At 56.1% G+C, this 19,514-nt stretch overlaps 6 protein-coding genes across 6 annotated transcripts; 2 read left to right on the top strand and 4 right to left on the bottom strand.

The window, feature by feature from the left end:
* Positions 1-208: 208 nt before the first annotated feature.
* Positions 209-4,804, bottom strand: CCMA1212_009647 (Vacuolar protein sorting/targeting protein 10; the record flags this gene model as incomplete). The annotated part of the gene is made up of 2 exons (XM_073706720.1): positions 209-845; positions 915-4,804. 2 exons carry the CDS (start codon positions 4,802-4,804, stop codon positions 209-211), a joined length of 4,527 nt encoding a protein of 1,508 aa, XP_073554664.1.
* Positions 4,805-7,357: 2,553 nt separating this feature from the next.
* On the top strand, positions 7,358-9,797 carry CCMA1212_009646 (uncharacterized protein; the record flags this gene model as incomplete). The annotated part of the gene is made up of 3 exons (XM_073706719.1): positions 7,358-7,365; positions 7,886-8,339; positions 8,457-9,797. 3 exons carry the CDS (start codon positions 7,358-7,360, stop codon positions 9,795-9,797), a joined length of 1,803 nt encoding a protein of 600 aa, XP_073554665.1.
* Positions 9,798-10,455: 658 nt separating this feature from the next.
* CCMA1212_009645 (General amino-acid permease GAP1) lies at positions 10,456-12,595 on the bottom strand (the record flags this gene model as incomplete). Its single annotated transcript, XM_073706718.1, has 4 exons — positions 10,456-11,524; positions 11,603-11,812; positions 11,882-12,089; positions 12,247-12,595. 4 exons carry the CDS (start codon positions 12,593-12,595, stop codon positions 10,456-10,458), a joined length of 1,836 nt encoding a protein of 611 aa, XP_073554662.1.
* A 2,145-nt stretch (positions 12,596-14,740) lies between these two features.
* CCMA1212_009644 (Mannosyl-oligosaccharide 1,2-alpha-mannosidase) lies at positions 14,741-17,251 on the bottom strand (the record flags this gene model as incomplete). Its single annotated transcript, XM_073706717.1, has 3 exons — positions 14,741-14,947; positions 15,006-16,345; positions 16,438-17,251. 3 exons carry the CDS (start codon positions 17,249-17,251, stop codon positions 14,741-14,743), a joined length of 2,361 nt encoding a protein of 786 aa, XP_073554663.1.
* A 412-nt stretch (positions 17,252-17,663) lies between these two features.
* Positions 17,664-18,518, top strand: CCMA1212_009643 (uncharacterized protein; the record flags this gene model as incomplete). Its single annotated transcript, XM_073706716.1, has 3 exons — positions 17,664-17,981; positions 18,045-18,266; positions 18,354-18,518. The coding sequence occupies 3 exons, from the start codon at positions 17,664-17,666 to the stop codon at positions 18,516-18,518; spliced, it is 705 nt and encodes a 234-aa protein (XP_073554668.1).
* A 65-nt stretch (positions 18,519-18,583) lies between these two features.
* Positions 18,584-19,292, bottom strand: CCMA1212_009642 (U2 small nuclear ribonucleoprotein B; the record flags this gene model as incomplete). Its single annotated transcript, XM_073706715.1, has 3 exons — positions 18,584-18,877; positions 18,936-19,152; positions 19,210-19,292. The coding sequence occupies 3 exons, from the start codon at positions 19,290-19,292 to the stop codon at positions 18,584-18,586; spliced, it is 594 nt and encodes a 197-aa protein (XP_073554669.1).
* Positions 19,293-19,514: the final 222 nt, after the last annotated feature.

Genomic DNA, 19,514 nt, shown 5'->3' with positions numbered 1-19,514 from the left:
GCAGCTATGGTAGCTAGCTAATCCAACACAAAACACCACACACCGTCCTCCAAGAGGCATAATATATGATAACCCCTCTTCCTTTACTTTCCCCCCTCTCCTTTCATGAGCAATCATACACACAACCCCCTTCTCGTATATTCACACTCCCCCATTTCAACATCCTCCTTTTCTATTCATTCAGCTTTAGCTTCGCTCGACGAGTGATTCACACCTCCTCGTCGCTCTCCTCGCCGAGCAGCTCCCCTTCATCATCATCCACAATAGAATACTCCCCCCGTCCACGAGCAAAGCTATCCCGCGTGGTGAACCTCCTCGTCCCTCTCGAGAACCAGCTCCGATCGCTCCTCTGGCTAAATCTTCCAAGGGAGTTGCTCGCCAAGCGGCCCAGGCTCGACAGCATGACGGGCAACGATACAACCACCGCCGCGACGGCAGACACCGCGATGATGGGGTACTTGATCCAGGGCTGGTCGCTGTCAAACGTCGACGAGTTCTCGCCCAGCCGGATCTGCCCAATCTTGCCGTTCCAGTTACGGTACACGTACCAGCCCAAGATGCCGGCCAGGACAAATGGGATCACGACGGCGAAGAAGATGGCGACGCCTGACGTCCTGTGCTTCCTCTTGAACTCGTCCTCGTGGCCCTTGCACGGGTGCTCCGTCGACGTCTTGTCGAGCTCGTTGCCGCCACGGCACGTCGACAGAGGCACTCTTCGGTAGCCCGTCGGCTCAAAGTACGACGTGGCGTTGGGGTGCTTTTCGCACCATTCGTCGCCGGAGAGGGGGGTGAAGCCGTTGACGAGCTTGCACTGTCCGTGATTGTCCAGCTCAAAGTTGAAGTCACTAAAATGCGGCTGTGTCAGCAATGATACCTTGACGTGGAACAGTATACCGAGGACCTCTGTTTCTTACCATTCATAGTCTCGTCGGCTGCAAGGGCAGTCCTCGTGCTCGTAAAGCCGCTGGAGATTGTTCTTGTTGTAGCACTTGCGATCCGTCTTTTTCCGCAGATACTTGGAGACGTGCCCAAAGAGACAGTCGTCATCCTGCAGGGGGTGCTTGGGAGACCACAGATAGTAATCAGAGTCGCCGCCCTTGGTGTGCTCGCAAGGCCTGTCGGCCAGACCGGAAAAGTCCAGGTTCACGGAGAAGAGCCTGCCTCGGCCGGACCGGCACCAGAGCAAAAAGTTGCGAGACGTGCCTGATCGCAGAGTCGTAATGTCAAGGACGGCCACGTCCGAGTCGGCAAACTCAAAGTCCTGCCACGTGTTGCCCTCGTCTGTCGAGTACGAGACGTAGCGAGTCTTGACCTGGTTGTTGCGCGTGTACCTCTGCACGAGGACGATGATCGAGCCCTGGTCTCCGTACTGCCACGACCAGCTTCCCTTCTTGACGTTCTTCCAGGAAACGCCGCCATCGGTGGACATGAAGGTGTCCGAGTCCTTGATGTCGCCAAGCTTGGATCCGACGTTGCCGACGCCAAAGATGAGACCGACAGCCGTGGCGGCGGCAAATGTCTTCCTCTTGTCGTCTCGCTCGGTGTAGTGGTGCAGATGCAGGGCGCACGACTCGTCTCCCTTGGAGCTGCTGCAGGGGTAGGCCTTTCCATCCACGTCCTTGGCGGGCGGCGGCAGGAAACCCCATTCGGACCCGTCATTGTGAGAAATCCTCGTCTGGAGATCCTTTGTCTTCTGCTCCTTGTTGGTGTTTGTCACAACGTTGATCAAGGTGACTCCTTCAAGCCCGGGAACCTTCTCAAAGTCGACATACGTTTCCTCGTTACAGTTGACGTTGGACGCGCTGAGGACGTATGACGTGCCGTTGGAGTTGCTCTTGATGATGGAGCCATACTCTCGGTCTGCGCCGCCCTCGGTACGGACAAACAGGTTGATGGCATGGGTTGAGCTGTCAAGCAGCGTGTACTCGTTCTCGTGGCCTTCGTGGAAGTTGTACGGGAAGTGAGCCCTCTCAAAGTGCTTGCCGTCCAGACTGGCGAGCGCGTGCATGTCGTCGGTTTCGGGATCCCTGCCGGCCACGACGATGAACTCGTTCATGGTGGCAAAGTTGGTAACGGGCTCTTTGAAGACGGACTTGTCCTCCTGGAAGAAGTCGTCGCTGGTCATTATGGTCAGCGGCGCATCGCTGTTCTCTTCTTCCCTAGCGAGGCAGACGATTTGCCTCTGCGAGCGGAAGTTGTATGCCGAGTGGCCGGTGAACTCGCATCTCTCGGCAAAGCGAAGCATCGTCTTCCAGTTGTCGCCACGATCAAGAGAGATGGACGCCTCCCTAAAGCAGGTCTCCTTGCCCCCGACTTTGTCGCAGGTCTGGCCGACCCAGATGAGCCAGTCTCTCTTGTCCGGGTGGAAGCTCAGGGGGAATCGATCCTCGGGGTCGGTTGGCGCCTTGAAGCTGTGGAAGCTCTTGCCGCGATCAAGCGAATAGATGACCTTGTCGCTGCCGGTAGTGAAGTAGACCAGGTCCTTGAGATATGCGTGGGGATAGATTCCCTGGATCTTCTCACCCTCCAGGATGCGCTTGAAGCTCTTGCCGTGATCACTGGACAGCCAAATCTTTTGCTCAATCTTATAACGACCGCCCCCTTCGTCTTCAGCAGGCCTGACGATGACTGTTTCGTCGTCGGACTGACTCGAGTCACTCCTGTCGAGGTAAATCTTTTGGAAATCCTGAAGCTTGGTATCGAAGATGAACTGTTTGCTCGTTATATCCCCAGATGCCGGCGTGCTCGGGACGGAGGCGTCGGAACACTTGCGCTCGACCGGATCATCCTTCTGTGCGCCCTTGGTCCGCTTGCAGGTGTTGCCAGGAATAAGCCTCCAGCCAGACGAGCCCTTGAAGGTATCGGACTTGCTCTTGCAGGCACCCTCTGGGGCCGGCAGCGGTCCGACCTGCTTGCATACTTTGTTGTCATCTGGGTCCCTCCGGAAGTTGTAATCGCACTCAAAGTCGGCATCGGTGCACTCGCAGTCCTCGCTGTTGGCAACGGGATCCTTGAAATTGCTGTTGATGAAGCAGTCGGCCGTCTTCTTCCTGCGGCGGAACGTCTGCTTGTGTCCCATGATGCAGGTCGGCTTCCCATCGTCATCCACGCGGGCGTACCAATCCTCAAGGTCATGTTCCCCGCAACTTCGCTTCTTGAGAGCGGTAAAATCAATGGCGATGGTATAGTAGGCGTTTTCATTTTGACCAATGAGCAGAAACTTGAGACTGGTAGAATCTTGCGTCGTAGTAAGGACGGCTGGTTTGATAGCGAGCTTCTTGGGCAAAGTGACCGTCTCCCATTTCTCGCCACGATCCAGGGAGTATGCAAACTCAGAAACGTCGTCCTTCCTAGAATCCGCGACGGCAACGAGGATCGATCCCTGGTCACCAAATTCGTACTTGTGAGGCCCCTTCAGGGCCTCTTTCCACGTCATACCGGCATCGTCGGACACGTACAGATTGGCGTCCGCAAACTTGCCGAGAGCCTTGCCCGTGTTTCCGTTGCCCATGACAAGCCCCGGGGCCGGACTCGAGAATACCCTTCCCATGTTATCAAGTTCGGTAACCGAGTGGAGGTGGATGCGATCGCCGCCAGCTTTGATCTCCTCAAAAGTTCTGCCGTCATCAAAGGAGATTTGGGTGACGATTTGTTTCTCGGCGCCCTTGTTGTCGACATCGGGGCCGTTCTCCACCACGTTGACGATGAAGATTCCCTGAATACCCTGGACCTTTTCAAAGTCGACGTGCCCCTTGCTGTTGCGGTTGGTGTACGGAACGTTTTCGGTAAAATATGTGCCGTTGGAGTTGCTTGTGAAGAGGACACCCATGGGGTTGGAGGGCGAGGAGGTCATGACATCGATCTGAATGCTGTAGCTTGTGCTTTCGAGAACGGTGTAGGCCTCTTGGTTGATCTGGTGCGAGTGGTCGTGGTTGTCGCTTGTCGGGAACATGGCGCGGTGCCACTTGAGAGTATCGTCTGTCACGTACAGGGCCATCTCGTCGCTCTGGAAAGACGAGGTGGCAACAAGGAGATAGCTCTTGACGACGGCGATGTTGGCAACGCCGCCCACGCCCTTGTTGGTGTCCATGTTGGGCTCAAACTCCTGGACCTCCTTGTTCACCACGGCGAAGAAGTCGTCGGAGATGACGAGTCGCTGGTCTTCGACGAAGAGGGAGAAGGGATCCTTGACGATACAAAGCACCCTCTTCTGGTCCAAGTCCCTGTCGCCGGTGGTGAATTCTGGGGACAGCTTGGCCCACCAGCAGCCGGCCGTATAGGCACGCAGCAGATCGACCGTCTTGAAGTTATTCGTGGTATAAGAAGCTTGCTCGTCGCAGAAGATACCGCCGCACTCCATGCCGTTGAAGATGACTCGCTTCGGATCGTCTGCGTGGAAGACCATGATCTCGGGCTGGAACCGGCTGGGGACCACCGGGGTCTCGAACTTGAGCCAGGTCTGGCCTCGATCTTCCGACTTGTAGTGCGTCTTGCCCGCGGTCAGGACGTAGGCCATTTCGGAGTCGAACGGATGTGTGACGAGCAAGAAGGCATCGCCCTTGGGGATCGCCTCGACCTTGGCCCAATTGGCTCCGGCGTCCTTGGACCGATAGATGATGCCCTCCTCGACATCGTGGAAGACAACGACGTCGCTGTCCTCGAAGTAGGCAAGGCCCAGCGGAGGGTTGTCGAACTTTGTGACGGACAGCTTCGGCTCGTCCTTTGCGAGCGCCAGCACCCACAGCAGCGACAGCAGCAGCAGGTGCCATGACGGCGCCGCAGCCTTGGCTGTGAGCCTCATCATATTGTGGGAGCGGTGCTTGGAGCGGTCATGAAGCTGGACGGCGCTGTCGAGGGGTCGGTCGTTGTGCTGGTGGCGTGTAAACAGCTATAGGCGTAGGTGGTGGGAGTAGCTGCCAAGTGGCGCTTGGACCGCGGGTGAATGACGACGTCTGATAAGGTTGTAAGCCGTAGATGGAGATTGGAGATGGAGAGAATAAAAACGCAGCAATCGCGATTCCGGCAGCCGTGAGCTTTCTGTACAGCTGCTGCAGCCCGAGAGAAACCCGCTGAAGAGTCAGAAGTTCGCCTGAGGCTGTTTGCGAAACGTCGTTTGGGCGAGATATTCGTCAGCCTGTGGATGAACGGCCCGGTAGGCTCCAGCTGTGGCGCTGCGCATGTCTGGCCGGGGCTGAGTCGCCACAGTCTGCTGCGAGGGGGATCCCCCACAGTGCCAGAGGGCCGCAACCGCATTCGCCGGTGACGGGAGCTCACGCAAGCTTCAGCCACAGCGGTCATCCCGCTGGACAGTTGGGAAAGCTTTGTTGACTGCGTAGGCTGATGGACGTAAGAGTATCGGCATTGGCATGTGAAACAACACAAAATTCTTGATCAACGCATACTATAGATACTTGACTCGGCGGGCACGGTGTCGTGGGAGGCCATCACTGCATTGGGCCAGGCCACGCTCATTCATGGAGCTGACGAGATCTAAAAAGGACTGCATCTGTCTCGACTAACTGCAGTGGCTTATCGATACGGGGCGATACTTGGGTATGTACCGGTACGCTAGGCATCTGTATCGTCGACAGAGGCACAGAGCACACCTCCCAAGATCTAAGCGCCGCCGAGGCCCGTGGAATCACGCGTTGCGAGTGGCATCGTGGTGCACATGTGTAGATATTCTTGGACGATACTACAAGTAAGCACTGAGAGTAGAGGTACAGGTACTGGCACTGGAGTACTACTGGTACCCAGTCGTGGTCCAATAGATTCCTCTCCCGGACGAGATGGCCGTTTGCAGCATGGAACAGGTGTTTGATGCGGACGACTTACACGGAAGGCAAGGAGATGCACACTCCGAAGTGGTGGACGCCTCACCACGTCGGCACCCATTTCAGGAGGCCGTATTCATTCGCTACAAAGCACGTAGAGAGATGTTACTGCGGTCAGCCGCTTGTACAAATATGGCGGGTGAATCCACATGCCGCATACCTGTATCGACGATGCAGCTGTGGATGTAACCCAAACTGTGTCCTGCTATAGCCATTTTCATGCGTATCGTGTACCAAGATAGTACGCGGTGCCGTTGATTACAAGCAATGCAGAAGCTCACCCGAGTTTTGCGGGCAAAACGCGTTTCTTGGGCCTGTAGACAAGGTGAAACACGGGTGGAGCGGAGATCCATCTCCAGGGGTCCGTATGCCCAGGTGAGAACAAGCACCCAGACCGGGCCTCTTCGTGACTATCGTGAACTTATCATGGTGAATGTGAACATATTGTCGCACCGCTGCAATGGTCAACGAAATATGAACTTCGAACATCGATCTGATAAACGCTGGGTGGACAGATGGATCAACCTCGACGGCCATTACTCAAAGGCAGGTGCAAGTACTCCCATCTCAAGCTCGTGATAAGCGTGGCCTAGCGGCTTGGTCACCATGGCAAACATGGCAAACAAACTCGGTCGCGAAAACAGATTTCGCTGAACGGGAGTAGGCGAAGAGCTTGTTTGCCCGTCTTGAAGCCCATGCCGCCCGGGAGGCTCCGTGCCAACCTCGTCTATTGCTCCAGGTCCAACGATGGGGCTCGCATCTCGGTCGCAAACGCGTGGAAGAAGCAGCGCCAATCCATTCTTTTCCGCTTTACCTTTAAAATGATGGGGTTACAGATATCGTAGCGAAAGAGCTTGTCGACCCTGTCATGTCGCCAACTAGATGAACACTCCCAATCAATTCAACCAACCGTTTGATATACACGTCCAAGCGGTTCACCGATGCTGTCTGGGGGGAGAATTGGCGAGGTCAACGCCCGTTACACGCGCTGGCCTCTGCGCAAGCTCCCCAAGTTGGAAGTATCGCCATGTACCTGCATGGACCTGCCCCTCCATTCAACCCGCGCAGTTGCCCCTCGCTTTGGCTGCGCGTCAACCGCGCCGTGACCACGGTGGGCTGTGGCAGATTCACCAATGGGACGGCGAGTCGGGTCAAGTACAGGTGCGTACCTGCGTGAACCATTCCGATACGTGTCTGGATGCGGCCAGTAGGACAACTCCCCAGGATTTGAGTTCAGAGTCGTATTTGCATGCGCGTTGTTGCGTCAAACACGGGAGCTGGCTTTGATGGACCAAAGACGAGGATACGTACGAGTACACGCGCGTACAAGCACATGGGGTTCGAGATAAACGCACCCAGGCCCGGAAGCACTAGCCTCGTCCGGGCAAGGTCCATCTCACCTCGACTGCACCTCGTCTGCACCTCTGCGTCTCTGCAGGTACTGTACAGATACTCCTGCATGGCCTCTTGTAGAGAACGACGAAATCAGCGGTCTGTACATGTATGGTAGAGTTACAACCATAATGCGCCCGTAGATGCAGATACCTAGATACGCGCAGTCACACCCTCAACCAAAACAGCCAGTCACGGCGGCGCGCCCGTCCCGGCAACTGCCCCCTTGCCTTCGCTGCCGCAGGATCGCGGTCGCCTTGCGTCCTTTCATTTCAATCTACCTGCTACCGCCGGCTCCCCAGGGGCCGTCGCCCTAGAGCTCGACAAGCAACAGCGCTGCACTCTCACTGGAAAAGTCCCCTACAGACACTGAATCCCGCGCTATCCTCGTCGAGGCAGGCTAAGGAACCCCCCGCCAAAGCTACTGGTGGTATTAGCTTGGTAGGTTGTTTTGATCCCCGTCTGGTCCATCTGCAGATGCCAACTCGGCCAGTACTTGTACCCTGCCTGTCCCCTACCTTTTGCTTGCGAGAGCCTCGTTTCCTCTTCGCTTTCTCTCTTTGACAGCCAGCCCAGCTCGTCTCGAGTATCCCTTGCCTTGTCCTTCCTTCACTCGTTTGCATTCTTTGCATCTCCGGCATCCTTTGCGCCACTTGCAGCGTCTTTGTCGCGAGCGATCTAGACCTGACCTCAGCGCCTCTGCCTTCCATCTGCGCGCCATCACCGCCATATACAGCCTCGATAGACCGCTCGCAGCTCCTCTCGACATCTCCCAAGTCCTCTTTCGCGTCGTTCGCCCCCCTTCGCACCATGGCTGCCACATACAAGCAGTTCCTGGCTTCGCCCAGCTCGTCGCTGTTGGCGGACAAGGCCTCGCTGCACTATGTCACCACCTTGACGTCGTTTGTCGGCGCCACCGAGATCATCAAGCACCTCAACGCCCTGCAGAAGCAGGTCATGAAGAAGAAGGAAGAGGTGATCGACCTGGTTGACGGCCAGAGCACCATCGCCGTCGAGGTCGACACCTGCATCGAGTTCGTCACCAGCGGCGGCGCCTATCTGCCGGGGCTCGACGACAACTTCATCACCGACCGGGAGGCCTTTCTGCCCATTGTGAGTTGCCAATCCAGTATCTTCCGGTGTCGCGCTTTGCATAACTACCCTTTGCGGGTATCAAGATGCGATTCGCAATCGCGTGGCTGACTCAATGGCTGTTTGCGCAACCCATAGATGCATATTGTGTCCTTTGATGACGACGGCAAAATCGTCCAGATTCGCCAGCAGTGGGACCAAGGCTCGCTTCTCAAGCAGATGGAGATCATTGGCAAGAGTGGCCGCAACTGGCCCATCAAGGACGGCAAGGAGCAGCTCAGCCTGATCCAGTCCTGTGTCAAGTCTGGCTTTGTGCCCGCCCAGGCTCAGCCTCAGCCTCAAAGTAGCAATGGCCACAATACCAAGTCGCGAAACAGCTCGACCAACATCATGCGAGATCCGCATGCTTCCTTGCACCTCTTTGGTTCCCGCGAGGAAAATGAGAGCTCCGAGCCCGTAGTCTCGCCCTATGCCGGCTCCAAGCCCAAGCAGCGCGCCTTTACCGACATCTTGGCCGACGAACCCCAGCACTGGGATGATAACCAGAGGCGCTCCATGTCCCCCCACAAGATGAACGCGGGCAAGAACGTTCAGCCCATTCGCATCTTTGAGGGACAGCAGCACCCCGAGGATGATTCCGACGATGGGGAGAAGCCTCAGAAGTACATTCGCGCCCACCCAGCGAAGTATCAGCACTTTGCCCTGGGCGACGGGTCTGAAGAGAGCGAAGACTCCCAGCCCGCCCCGGCACAGCAGCAGCCCCGTGCGCCGAGACCCAAGTCAAAGCACGACAGCACGTGGTCCTTTGACGACTTCACGACCCCTGTCAAGGCGAAGCCCGGCCGTGGACAAGGAACCAACCCTGATGCGCGAAACTGGGACGCAGGGGAGATGCAGGCGGAGACGGGCAAGGCCCCGGCCGGCAAGCCGCGACGCGATGCTGAGACCCATTTCGAGTTGCAGGACGACGGCGAGCTGCCCCCAGAGGAGCGACGCATTGCCATCCGGACGAGGAGCGCCGTCCACAACGAGAGCCAGAGCATCTACAAGAACAACCTCTTTGAGCGAGACCAGGAGGAGGCGCCTTCCGGCCGAGCCCTGGGCAACATCACCAATGTAAGCAAGGACCGCGGCAAGGACTTTGACCCCCACTTCACCATGACGGACGACTCGCCCGCTCCCGGTCCGGCGCGCCAGGCCGTCCCCGAGAACCGGCAAAAGGCCGTGACGACCATGATTGCGAACTGGACTCTTGCTGACGAATCGCCCGCCACGCAGAAGGAGAACCGAGCGCAGCCCGCCAAGGCGCCGCAGCCCGACAGCAAGATCCACATTGCCGGCGACGGCATGGGAGGCAAGAAGGGCACCCAGAGGGACTTTTTGTACGGAGGCGACGACGCCGTCGAGCCGCACAAGCAGCTCATTTCCAGGAAAGCGACCCACGGCACGCAGAAGAGCAGCTTCTGGGACACCATGTAGATGCGCCAAGGCCAATGACTCTATACCTTACGAACAGGATGTCATTTTTTGAAGAGGGCAGTGTGTGCTCTATCACGAGTGGTGTGTGTGTGTGTGTGTCATACGACCGCAACAAGAGAGAGGAAAAAGAAAAGAAAAGAAAAGGAAAAGAGTTTGCGATACCCTTGGGCTTGTAGTATGTATGGTTTTCATGCCCCTGCAGGACGCAGCTTTATGAATCATGAGTCCCCCCCTTTTTTGTTATATATACATACTTTTTTCATGTCTTTACACTTTTGTTTTCACTCTTTGTTCTGGCTGCGAGGGTCGGATTTAGTGTATACAGAGGACATTCATTGCTTTCAATGACAGCTGGTTAGAAATTTCGTGGTTTGTTCCATCTGACGTGACTGTCGTGGTCACGGAGTCGAAACATGGCTTTCAATTCACTACATATATATCCTTCGAGCATCAAAAGGAAGATTGAGTATATTGATAGCTTTGTCTTTGCAAACTCCAAAAACGCCCGCTAGATAAATGTAATTGAACATATAGGTCCATACAGCAATCCTAAATGCCAATATTTCCAGAAAGAATTTCCAAGAAGAAGAACCCAGGATTCAACTCCCTTTAAACCCAAAACACGCCATACAAACCAAACAAAGAAAAAATTGTCATCTTAGCACAGAAACTTGTAGAAGCGCTTCCACTTGGGCCACGTCTCCCACTCCTCCTTCTCCTGCTGCACCAAAATCGGGACATTGAAATCCCTCCTTCCCGTATCGATGTCCATGTCCTTGATCTTGACGTACCTCGTCCGATAGTAAATCTTGTGGCCCAAGAAGAAGATCAAGACGATGGGCGCGCCCATCCACTTGAGGAAGAAGTTTTCCGCTTGGGACGCGGCCGTCATGGGCTTGTCGTTGGTGGGAAGCGGGAAGGCGCCGACCCAGAACTGGGCGGCGAGGACGCTCAGGTTGAGCCCGAAACCAATGTATGAGCCGAGGACGCCGACCTGGGACTGGAAGGGGAGGTCGCTGGGGTGGTGGCCGCGGGCGGCCCAGGTGCGGCGGAAGCGGATGTGGCACAGGCAGATGGAGGCCCAGGTGAGGATGGAGGAGAGGCCCGAGATGGCGAGCAGCCAGTCGAGGACGGCGTTCTGCTGCTTGAGGTCGGCGAGGTAGGCCAGCAGGCCGAAGGCGGCGGCGACCATGATGGCGACGAGGGGCCGGCCGCGCTGGTCGACGTAGCCGAGCAGCTCGGGGGCCTGGCCGAGGTTGGCGAGGGCGGCGAGCGTGCGCGACGAGCCGAAGACGGCCGAGTTGCCGACGGACAGCACGGCGACGAGGATGACGGCGTTCATGACCGACGGGAGGACCTCGATGCCGGCGGACGTGATGGCGATGACAAAGGGCGACGCGTGGGCGTCGGCCTTGTTGCTGGAGCCGCTCAGCCGCGGGTCCGTGTACGGCACCAGCAGGCCGACCAGCGTCAGCGCGACAATGTAGAAGAGGCTGATGCGCCAAAAGACCTGCTTGATGGCCGTCGGCAGCGACTTGCGCGGGTTCGCCGTCTCTGCCGCTGCCAGCCCGATGAGCTCCGTCCCGGTGAATGCAAACGCCGCCGTGACGAGCACGCTGCAGAGGCCCTTGAAGCCGTTGTGGAAGGCCCCCGGGTCGTGCCAGTATTTGCCGCCGATGTAGCCGCTGGTGGGAGTGCCGCCGAGGTTCAAGACGATGCCGAGGAGGCTGCAGATGACATTTGTTAATTGACAAAACAGAGAGCATGGAAAGGGGATTTTTTTTTCGGTTTGCCGCAACGCTTACATGAAGCCGATGACGGCGACAATCTTGACCAGGGAAAACGTAAACTCGGCTTCACCGTAGCCCTTGACGCCAAACAGGTTGATGGCGACAATGGTGAAGAGGAAGACGGTGACGAAGATGGCCCTGGTGAGGTGGCTGTCCCAATATCCAATCGTGAGGGACGCCGCAATGATTTCCAGGGGGAGGATAGTCAGCCACTGCATGGCATAGCTGAGAGAAACGAACTGTTAGCACCTCGCGGAACAGCATGTTATGTTGAGCATATCAATGACTACTTACTTCCACCCCAGGGCGAAACCCCAGGAGGGATCCAAGAACCGAGTGGCCCACGATGAGAACGAACCCGCAAGAGGATAGATGACGGCGAGTTCTCCCAGCGCCTGGCATGTGCAGAATAGCATGGCGCCGACAATGGAAAACGCCAACAGCAGAGACGCAGGGCCGCCGGCAGCCAGCGCCTTGCCGGATGCTACAAACAGTCCGGTGCCTAGACGCAGGAAACACAGACAAGGGGAGGTCAATCTAGGATTCTTCAAGACAACAGTAACGGCACAACCAGCATCGCAAGCACCCGTCGCAAGCAGCACTTTGCGGTGGCATGGTACACATGGGAAGGGGGAATGGAGAAAAACGCATGCGCTCACCTATAGAGCCTCCAATGGCAATCATCTGCAGATGGCGGCCCTTGAGCTTCCGCGACAAGCCGTTGGAGTGCGCCGTCGCCAGCGCGGCGCGGCGCAGGTCGTAAAAGGGCGAGCCATTGTTGTGCCTGCGGACGCTCTCGAGCGGGCCAATGTCGTCGAGGTCCCTGCTGGGGAAGAAGCGGGAGTTTGGGTCGCGGCGGAAGCTGTTGATGAAGCGGTCCATCCGCGGCTCCTTGGTCTCGTCGTAGTTTGGCTCGCGCATGCTGTAGGAGCTGCCGTGGGTGAGGGACTCTTCCTTGATCTTGTATGTGCCGAACGGGTTGAGCTCAATGTCTCGCGATGGCGCCATGCTGCTGCTGCTGCTGCTGCTGCTGGCAGAGGCGAAGACGGCGACGCCCGTTTTGCGCGCTGGCTGCGGGTTTGCCGGCAGTCGACGGGTGCGTGGAGAGGCGACGATGCGATGACGGCTCTCTTTTTCTTGCTTCTTTTGATCTGGAAAGGCTCCCTGCGCAATGGGGAGCGTTGGCGACGGGAGAGTATTGTGAGGTATGTGGCGGGAGTCGTTGTAGTCGTCGGGAGTCCGTGATCGCAGTCACAGCTCGTTGGGTTAGTTGTCGTCGTATCAACCGTAGGGCTCTACGTGGGACTTGACGCAGCAATCGTCGTCGTGCGTATGGAATTGAGGCGAGGCGACAAGCAAAGGAAGAGAATCGGGTCTGGGAAATGATTCCGAGTGTCGTCGCTTTCTTGGGTACGATATCCCAACTCGCAGAAGCAGGGTGTCGCAATGACCTGCCATGCAGACGCACAAGCAAGAGGCTCAAGAAGCGACTATGAGAGTCTGCATGGACTGTCGTCACCGGCGAGGTGACGGCGGGAGTTGATTTGTCGTTTCGCAGGTGTAGCGTGGCAGCGGAATGATAAAAGAGAAGAGGAAGAAGAAGAAGAGAGATCAAAGGGAATGGCGAGGCTTGTTGGTTGTCTGGGGGCGCAGAGCCGGGTTCAGTTTAGATAGAGCGAACTAAAGGCAATAGTAAAGACGTCGAACGTCGACAAAAGAGAGAGGTGGATAACAGATAGAGTAAGGATCGATGGAATTGGGCTAGCAGATTGCCCGCGGAATGCAATCAATGGTGGTGCCTGTTTTTATCAGTGTCGGACAAGGGTGGCGCAAGAATGGGATGGGGGGGCAAGATGTGTGTGAAGAGGAGCTGACTGCTATCATGCAAGTAATTACTCGACCCGACCGATATCCAAGCCTGTCAGCACGGAGCGGCTGTGGCAGCGGCGCTTTGACCCAGCGACCCATCAACGAACAATTGGTCTCTTTATTGACCAGTGAACGTTGAAGACTATCGTACTGTCTGTAAATGGAAGAGTTGAAGAAGGAGAGTACAACAGTTGATGCAGTCGGCCTCTGCTCAAGGCATCACAGGTCCAGGCCCAGAACCCCGGGATCTTGCTGCTAATCGCGGATACGACGCTGTGTGCCTCGGTCACCCTCCAAGCCCAAGTAGCCGGTACAAGTTTTGCTTTTCCCGAGAGGATCGAGTTTGATGCCGCCAGTTGCTTCTCACTCATAGAGGCAGGGGAAGCAATTCGCCTCCTCTGCTTCCTGATATACTTGACCATGTAGGTACATGTAGTCAACTGCTGAGTCAACACGTCTCTCAATACATCACTCGACATCACTTGGTAAGTAACAGCATCATCAACAGACGGCCTTTAGCTGATGCTCGTGCGCATTGCACTGCAACTGCAAGTCCAGGCACTTCTACATCACTCTCGTTCATGTAGTATCTTGTACATCAGCCGGCGTCGCATCCGCCAGGGTCGAAACCGGGGCCGCCAGCGCTGGAACCAGGTGGTGTGGAGACACGCTGATAAGGGGACTTGCCTGCCAATTGATGGCCTTGAGATGACGCTGGACTGCAGATTGATACAGTTGACGTGATGAAGCAACAGCTGTTATTCTTCCTCGCCTCCTGTACAATCCATTCGTTCGTCATGGAAGTTCCATAATCCTCCATCAGTACATGTCCTCCAAAATCACAACGCCATCGCTACTGTCGCACTGAATGCATCACCCACCGTAAAGCCACCAACGGTCGGGGGTCCTGTCCAGCCGCGGCGACGCCTCAAGCTTCCATCCTCCCAGCCGCGTGGGATCGGATTGCACGTGGCGCAAAGGTTCAACGCCCACGATCCCTTGCTCTAGGCACCGATATTTCTTCGATCGAGTATCTCACTGACAGCATGAACCAACCTAGACATCAATCAACAAGTTTGACAGAATGTGGTAGTGTGTACGGTAATCAACGCCATATACACGCCGCATTATATACCTAGAACATAGATACCAGGCAAACCATCCCTTCAGACAGACAGACATCCCGTCTTCATGCTGCAAAAGAAAAATGTTGCAACGCCAAACACGCAAGTGGCATTCAAGCTCCAAACATCATATCATTCAGCTATTCTTTTTTCATCCAGCTTATTCATTCGACGTCGTCGTCGCCGCCTTCTTCTTCACACTTCCATCCCGAGGCTTTCGCTTCCACCCGGTAGAAAACAGCGGCCCCATGTCAAACCGCGGGAAAGGATGCGCCTCCGTGTTCAGCACAATCTTGTGCAGTGGCAATACGTCGTTGGGCGAAAAGAGGAGGTACATGTACTTCAATGTCTCGGCCTGGAAGAGCATCTATGCGTTAGCAATCACCAACTCAACGACGATGATCAAAGAACAGAGGATTACTTACCAGCCAGAAACTCTCCATGTTGTCCTTGGGCGTCGGCGGAATCGTATTGGCATCGAGCAGGCTCGTGAACCCTCCCTGATCCTCCACCGCGGTATAGTTGACAAACGACTTGAACATGTCCCACCCCCATTCGCGGTACTTGACGTCCCCCGTGATGCGCCACATGTAAAACAGGCTTTCCACCGTCTCCGGCCGCTGCAAGTTGTGCACGTCGTTGGAGTGCACCACAAAGTCCTTGCGCCACTCGGCGTGCGGATCCGCGTCGAACTCGGCGGGCGCCTGGTGCGGCGCTGATGACTCCGGCGGAGGGTTGGGGATGTTAAAGTACATGATCTCGGGCGCCAGACCCGTCTTCATGTACTTGTACATGCCCCAGCAGGTCTGCATGAGCTCCCTCGCCAGCTGCATGTCGTCGTCCTTCTTCTTGCTCCAGGTCGACAGCTTCCGAGCTTCCGCCTCGGTGAGGCCACCGGTGGCAGCCAAGGCAATGGTGCCCGGCATGAAGCAGACGAGGTGGTCCATCTTGGGCGACATGGGGTGCTCCAAGCCATCTGGGCGCTCGGCGATGATGGTGAATTCTGAAGGCTCAGTGTACGTGATCAGGTGCTTCCGCACGCCCGCAAGCGCCTCGTCCCACATCTCTTCGTAGATGGGCTCCTGCTTGTTGGTCTGAAGATACTGCTTGATGAGGTACTCATAATAAGAGTCACCCCTGCTTCCCAAGCGGATGTTCTGGCCGCGGAACTCGCCCGTCGTGGCGTAGATGTAGATGGGAACAAGGCCGTCTTCCGGCTGATTGTCATCGACTACTTCCATCACCTTTTCGACCTTGTCCCAAAAGTTCTTCTCGCCTGTGAGCTTAGCCAGGTACTTGAACTCGAGCTGAAGGGTGGTTGCCTCGGCCGTAGAAGACGCTCCATTGTCGGAATGCGACGGGAGGCCCTTGTATTCTCCTATGTTAACGCTGGCATACGGGATGCCAGATTCTGAGTCAAAGGCAGAGAGTAGCCTGTCGGCCAAGTCCTTGGCTTTCTCAAGATATAGATCCTCGCCAGGTGCCCCTTCGTCGTCCTCGGTCAGGGGTGCAAGGTCCGGATATTCAGTGGACAGGTAATGGGCAGAGAGAAGTCCACCCAACATGCGAATTGTAGTCTCGAACGTGTTGACGTCCTGGTCTTGATCCCAGGTCAGTGACGTGGAAATCCATTCTCGTGCGTGTTGCAGGCGTGTTGTCTGGTTCATCAACATCATGGTATCCAAAGAGTCGATGATGATCCATCCAAGGCCCTTTGGAGCCATGTTTTTGCCATTCTTCGAAATCGGGTGAAACTCGTCCTTGCCTGACACCACACAAGTAGATTAGCCCAGAATGTCCCCCCTATAGCGCATCTCAAGTGTTGATGTCTTTGCGACAGCATCTCACATCACGTACCCCAGGCATAGCGTTCGTAGGCGTCCCAGCTCACCTCGAAGGCCTCGACGACGCTCTTCCGCCGCTCGTCCCAGTCGACACCACCTCTCTCCTGCGACAAGCCCAGCCAAGAGAATGCCGACCCGGAAGACTTCTTCTTAGCCTCGGGCTGGCCAGAAGAGAAGAAGCCCGTGACATACAGCACGAACATCATCGCCGCCGCAATCGTCCCCAGCACCTTCTTGCGCCGCCACCACGGGCGCAGCCGCATCGACGGCGCATAGGCGTACGGCTTGTCCTTGTACATGGGCAGGCTGTCCGACGACTCGAAAAGGCCCGCCTTGGGACCGCCGCCGCCTCTCCGCGACAGAGCGGCCCAGGCGCGGTCCTCGAGCGCCCGGCTGGGGTCCCCGAAATCGGGCACGTGTTTCGGCAGGGAAAAGGACATTTCTAGAGCATTTGCGCCCGCCTGCGTCGCCGCCTCCTTGATGTCGCGCGCCGCTCGGAGCGCTGTGGCCTTGAATGCGTTTTTGCTGTGGATGCCGAACGGGTCGCGGATCATTGAGTCGGGGACGGGGGCATCATCGGGAGGGTTGGAGGAGCGGGCGAGTAGGTGGCTGTTATGCGCGATCAAAGCACAGCCAACGCCCTTGCAAGGAGCAGCAAAGAACACGAGAGGAGAGAAGCTGAAAAACTCTCGGAAAATGCTGCTTCGACACACCAGGAGAGTGGACAAGACAAACAATGGCCCGTTCAGCGCACACGAGCCCGTCCAGGGGTCCTGGTTTATAAGGACGTGGGCGTGGACGGACTGGGGAAGCTCCAAAAAGGACATGTCACCTCCAATCGATAAGGTTGCACCGCTAACTGGAGTGGACAGCATCCATCAAGTGCCGCCAAAATGTGGGCTTGCGTTTTGATAGGGGGGGTTGCCGCGCTACCAGACTCGAGGCTTGACAGGCTTTCCAACAGCACATCCTCATTCATACTCAAGACGCTCGAGCATATGACTCTATCAGCAAATATTATTGTTGTTTACCCTTCAACACTGAAACCTGGCGTATTTTGACTCCAGAATCAAGAGCAAACTGTCCGTGTAACGCAATATCGACGAGGTCCCTCATTTAGTTTCCAAAGTTTTTGTGAAAGAAACCTGAACTTTCTATACGGAACAGCAACTTCCACAAGAGACAGCTCGAAAGGACACACGATACACAAGTTTCTTGATTTAACCAGCCTTCAGTATAATGGACATCAAAGACTTCCCCTTCCTCAGCCCTGAAGAATTCTCAGAAATATGTCATCACTTCGACAGCCAATACTGCAGAGCAACTCTCGGCCCCATGAGGAAGAAGTGGAAGCTCAGAGTCTGCTCCTCGCTGGATCTCGCATACTCAACTTCAAGCGGATACACGACATACATTCAGATTATCCGTCCGCTGGAGGAGACAGTGGATCCTGACGACATATCACTCGACTTGGGCGGCTTTTCAATCTCAGACAATGCAGACAACCGGTTTCTCCAGGGTGACGATGACATGGTTGATGCCGAAGAGGCTGATGCGGTATGCTAGCCCGTCCACTATCCTACAGCTGCCCCTTGAGCGCGCTGCTCACATGCTTCCCAGAATCTCACACAGCAAAAAGAGACGCCGGGATTCGGCTATGTAGCGTACGAGGTCCATCTACACCCCACCTACAGAGTGCCGTGCCTCTGGTTCAGCCTCCACGATCTCCCCTCCGAGGAGCCTGCTTTCAACATCGACACCGTCTTCCGTCGCCTAGTTCCTGACAACTATAAAGATGGGCTCCGTCGTGGAGTGGGAGGCATCGGGGGTATCTCAGCAGACGTGAGTTTCCATTGCTATTTGCACAAGTCAATTATGGTATCCAAAAGTCGCAGTGTCGGTCCGGCCGCACTAACAGCTTGCCTGTAGCATCACCCCATCACCGGGGTCCCCTCATTCTTTCTTCACCCGTGTCTGCTAGGAGACACCATCTCCAGCTTCAACTGCTCGCGGGAGAATTATCTCATGATCTGGTTCGGCCTCGTAGGAGGCTGCGTCGGCCTCTGGGTACCCAAGGAAATGGCCACCCAATGACGGCGCGGTATTGACGGATAAAGCCCCGTCCTTCATCGGGATAGCCTTGTCTTGGGAGAGCGTAATCATTCATCATCGCTGTCCTCCTCCATGGCCACATCCTCGTCGCTCTCCTCCTCCTCCTCCTCGCGGGTTCGTTTCTGACCGCGATTTTCATCTGCTTCAGGGTTCTTTGCAGCTTGGTTGGCAGCCGGCGCCGCAGGCTTTTCGGGGGCCGATCCGGGCGGCGGAGCATTGAAGATGCTCTGCTGCAGCTCGGTCTGCTCCACGGTGGCGGCGCCGGCTGTCGTCGTCGGAATCTTGAATGTGCCATCGAGCTTGGCCACGAAATGCGATTTGGACTTGGCGTATTGGATTTTCTAGGGTGGGTTAATCCCAATGCCAATGACAGGGCCGTCTGGGGCTGGGGAAACGTACCATGGGACGACCCAAGAAGGTCTGACCGTCCATTGATCGCATGGCCTGCGTCGCTGCCTGGATATCGCGAAACACAATGTGTGCCTGGCCGCGCATTTCCATCGTCTTGAGGGCGACGATGTCGAGAACCGGCCCGAAAGTCGAGAAGAGCATGTAGAGCGCCGTCCGCAGGTCCTGCTTCTGTATCTTGGCTGAGGGAAGGTTTGTGATGTATATACTAGACAAGTGTTAGATGAACAGCAACACGTATTCTAGACAATAGACGGCGACTCACGTCTGATTAGGAGGGATCGGCTGCACTTTGGCGGGCAGAGAGGCGTTTGGCGCGAGACCGCGAGGAGCAGCAGCCGACGCCATTGTGGTATTTGGACGGATGTGAGCGATACGGAAATCAAGATGTTTGAATTCTCTTCTTTCAAGGGCGGACACGGAGCAAGAATCGTGTGGTTTTGGTCGTCGGTTCGAAGGCAGAGCGTGGACTTAATCGGCTGTTGTATGGTGATGAATTGATTGATCGTGGATTTTTTTGGTTCCAGGCCGGCTTTGGTCTTGCGAGCAGCGAGGTGGCCCAAGCTTGCA

Source organism: Trichoderma ghanense (genome assembly GCF_004382785.1).
Source record: "Trichoderma ghanense strain CCMA-1212 chromosome Unknown scaffold_18, whole genome shotgun sequence".
Taxonomy (NCBI): domain Eukaryota; kingdom Fungi; phylum Ascomycota; class Sordariomycetes; order Hypocreales; family Hypocreaceae; genus Trichoderma; species Trichoderma ghanense.
This window is presented reverse-complemented; position numbering and strand designations above follow the sequence as displayed.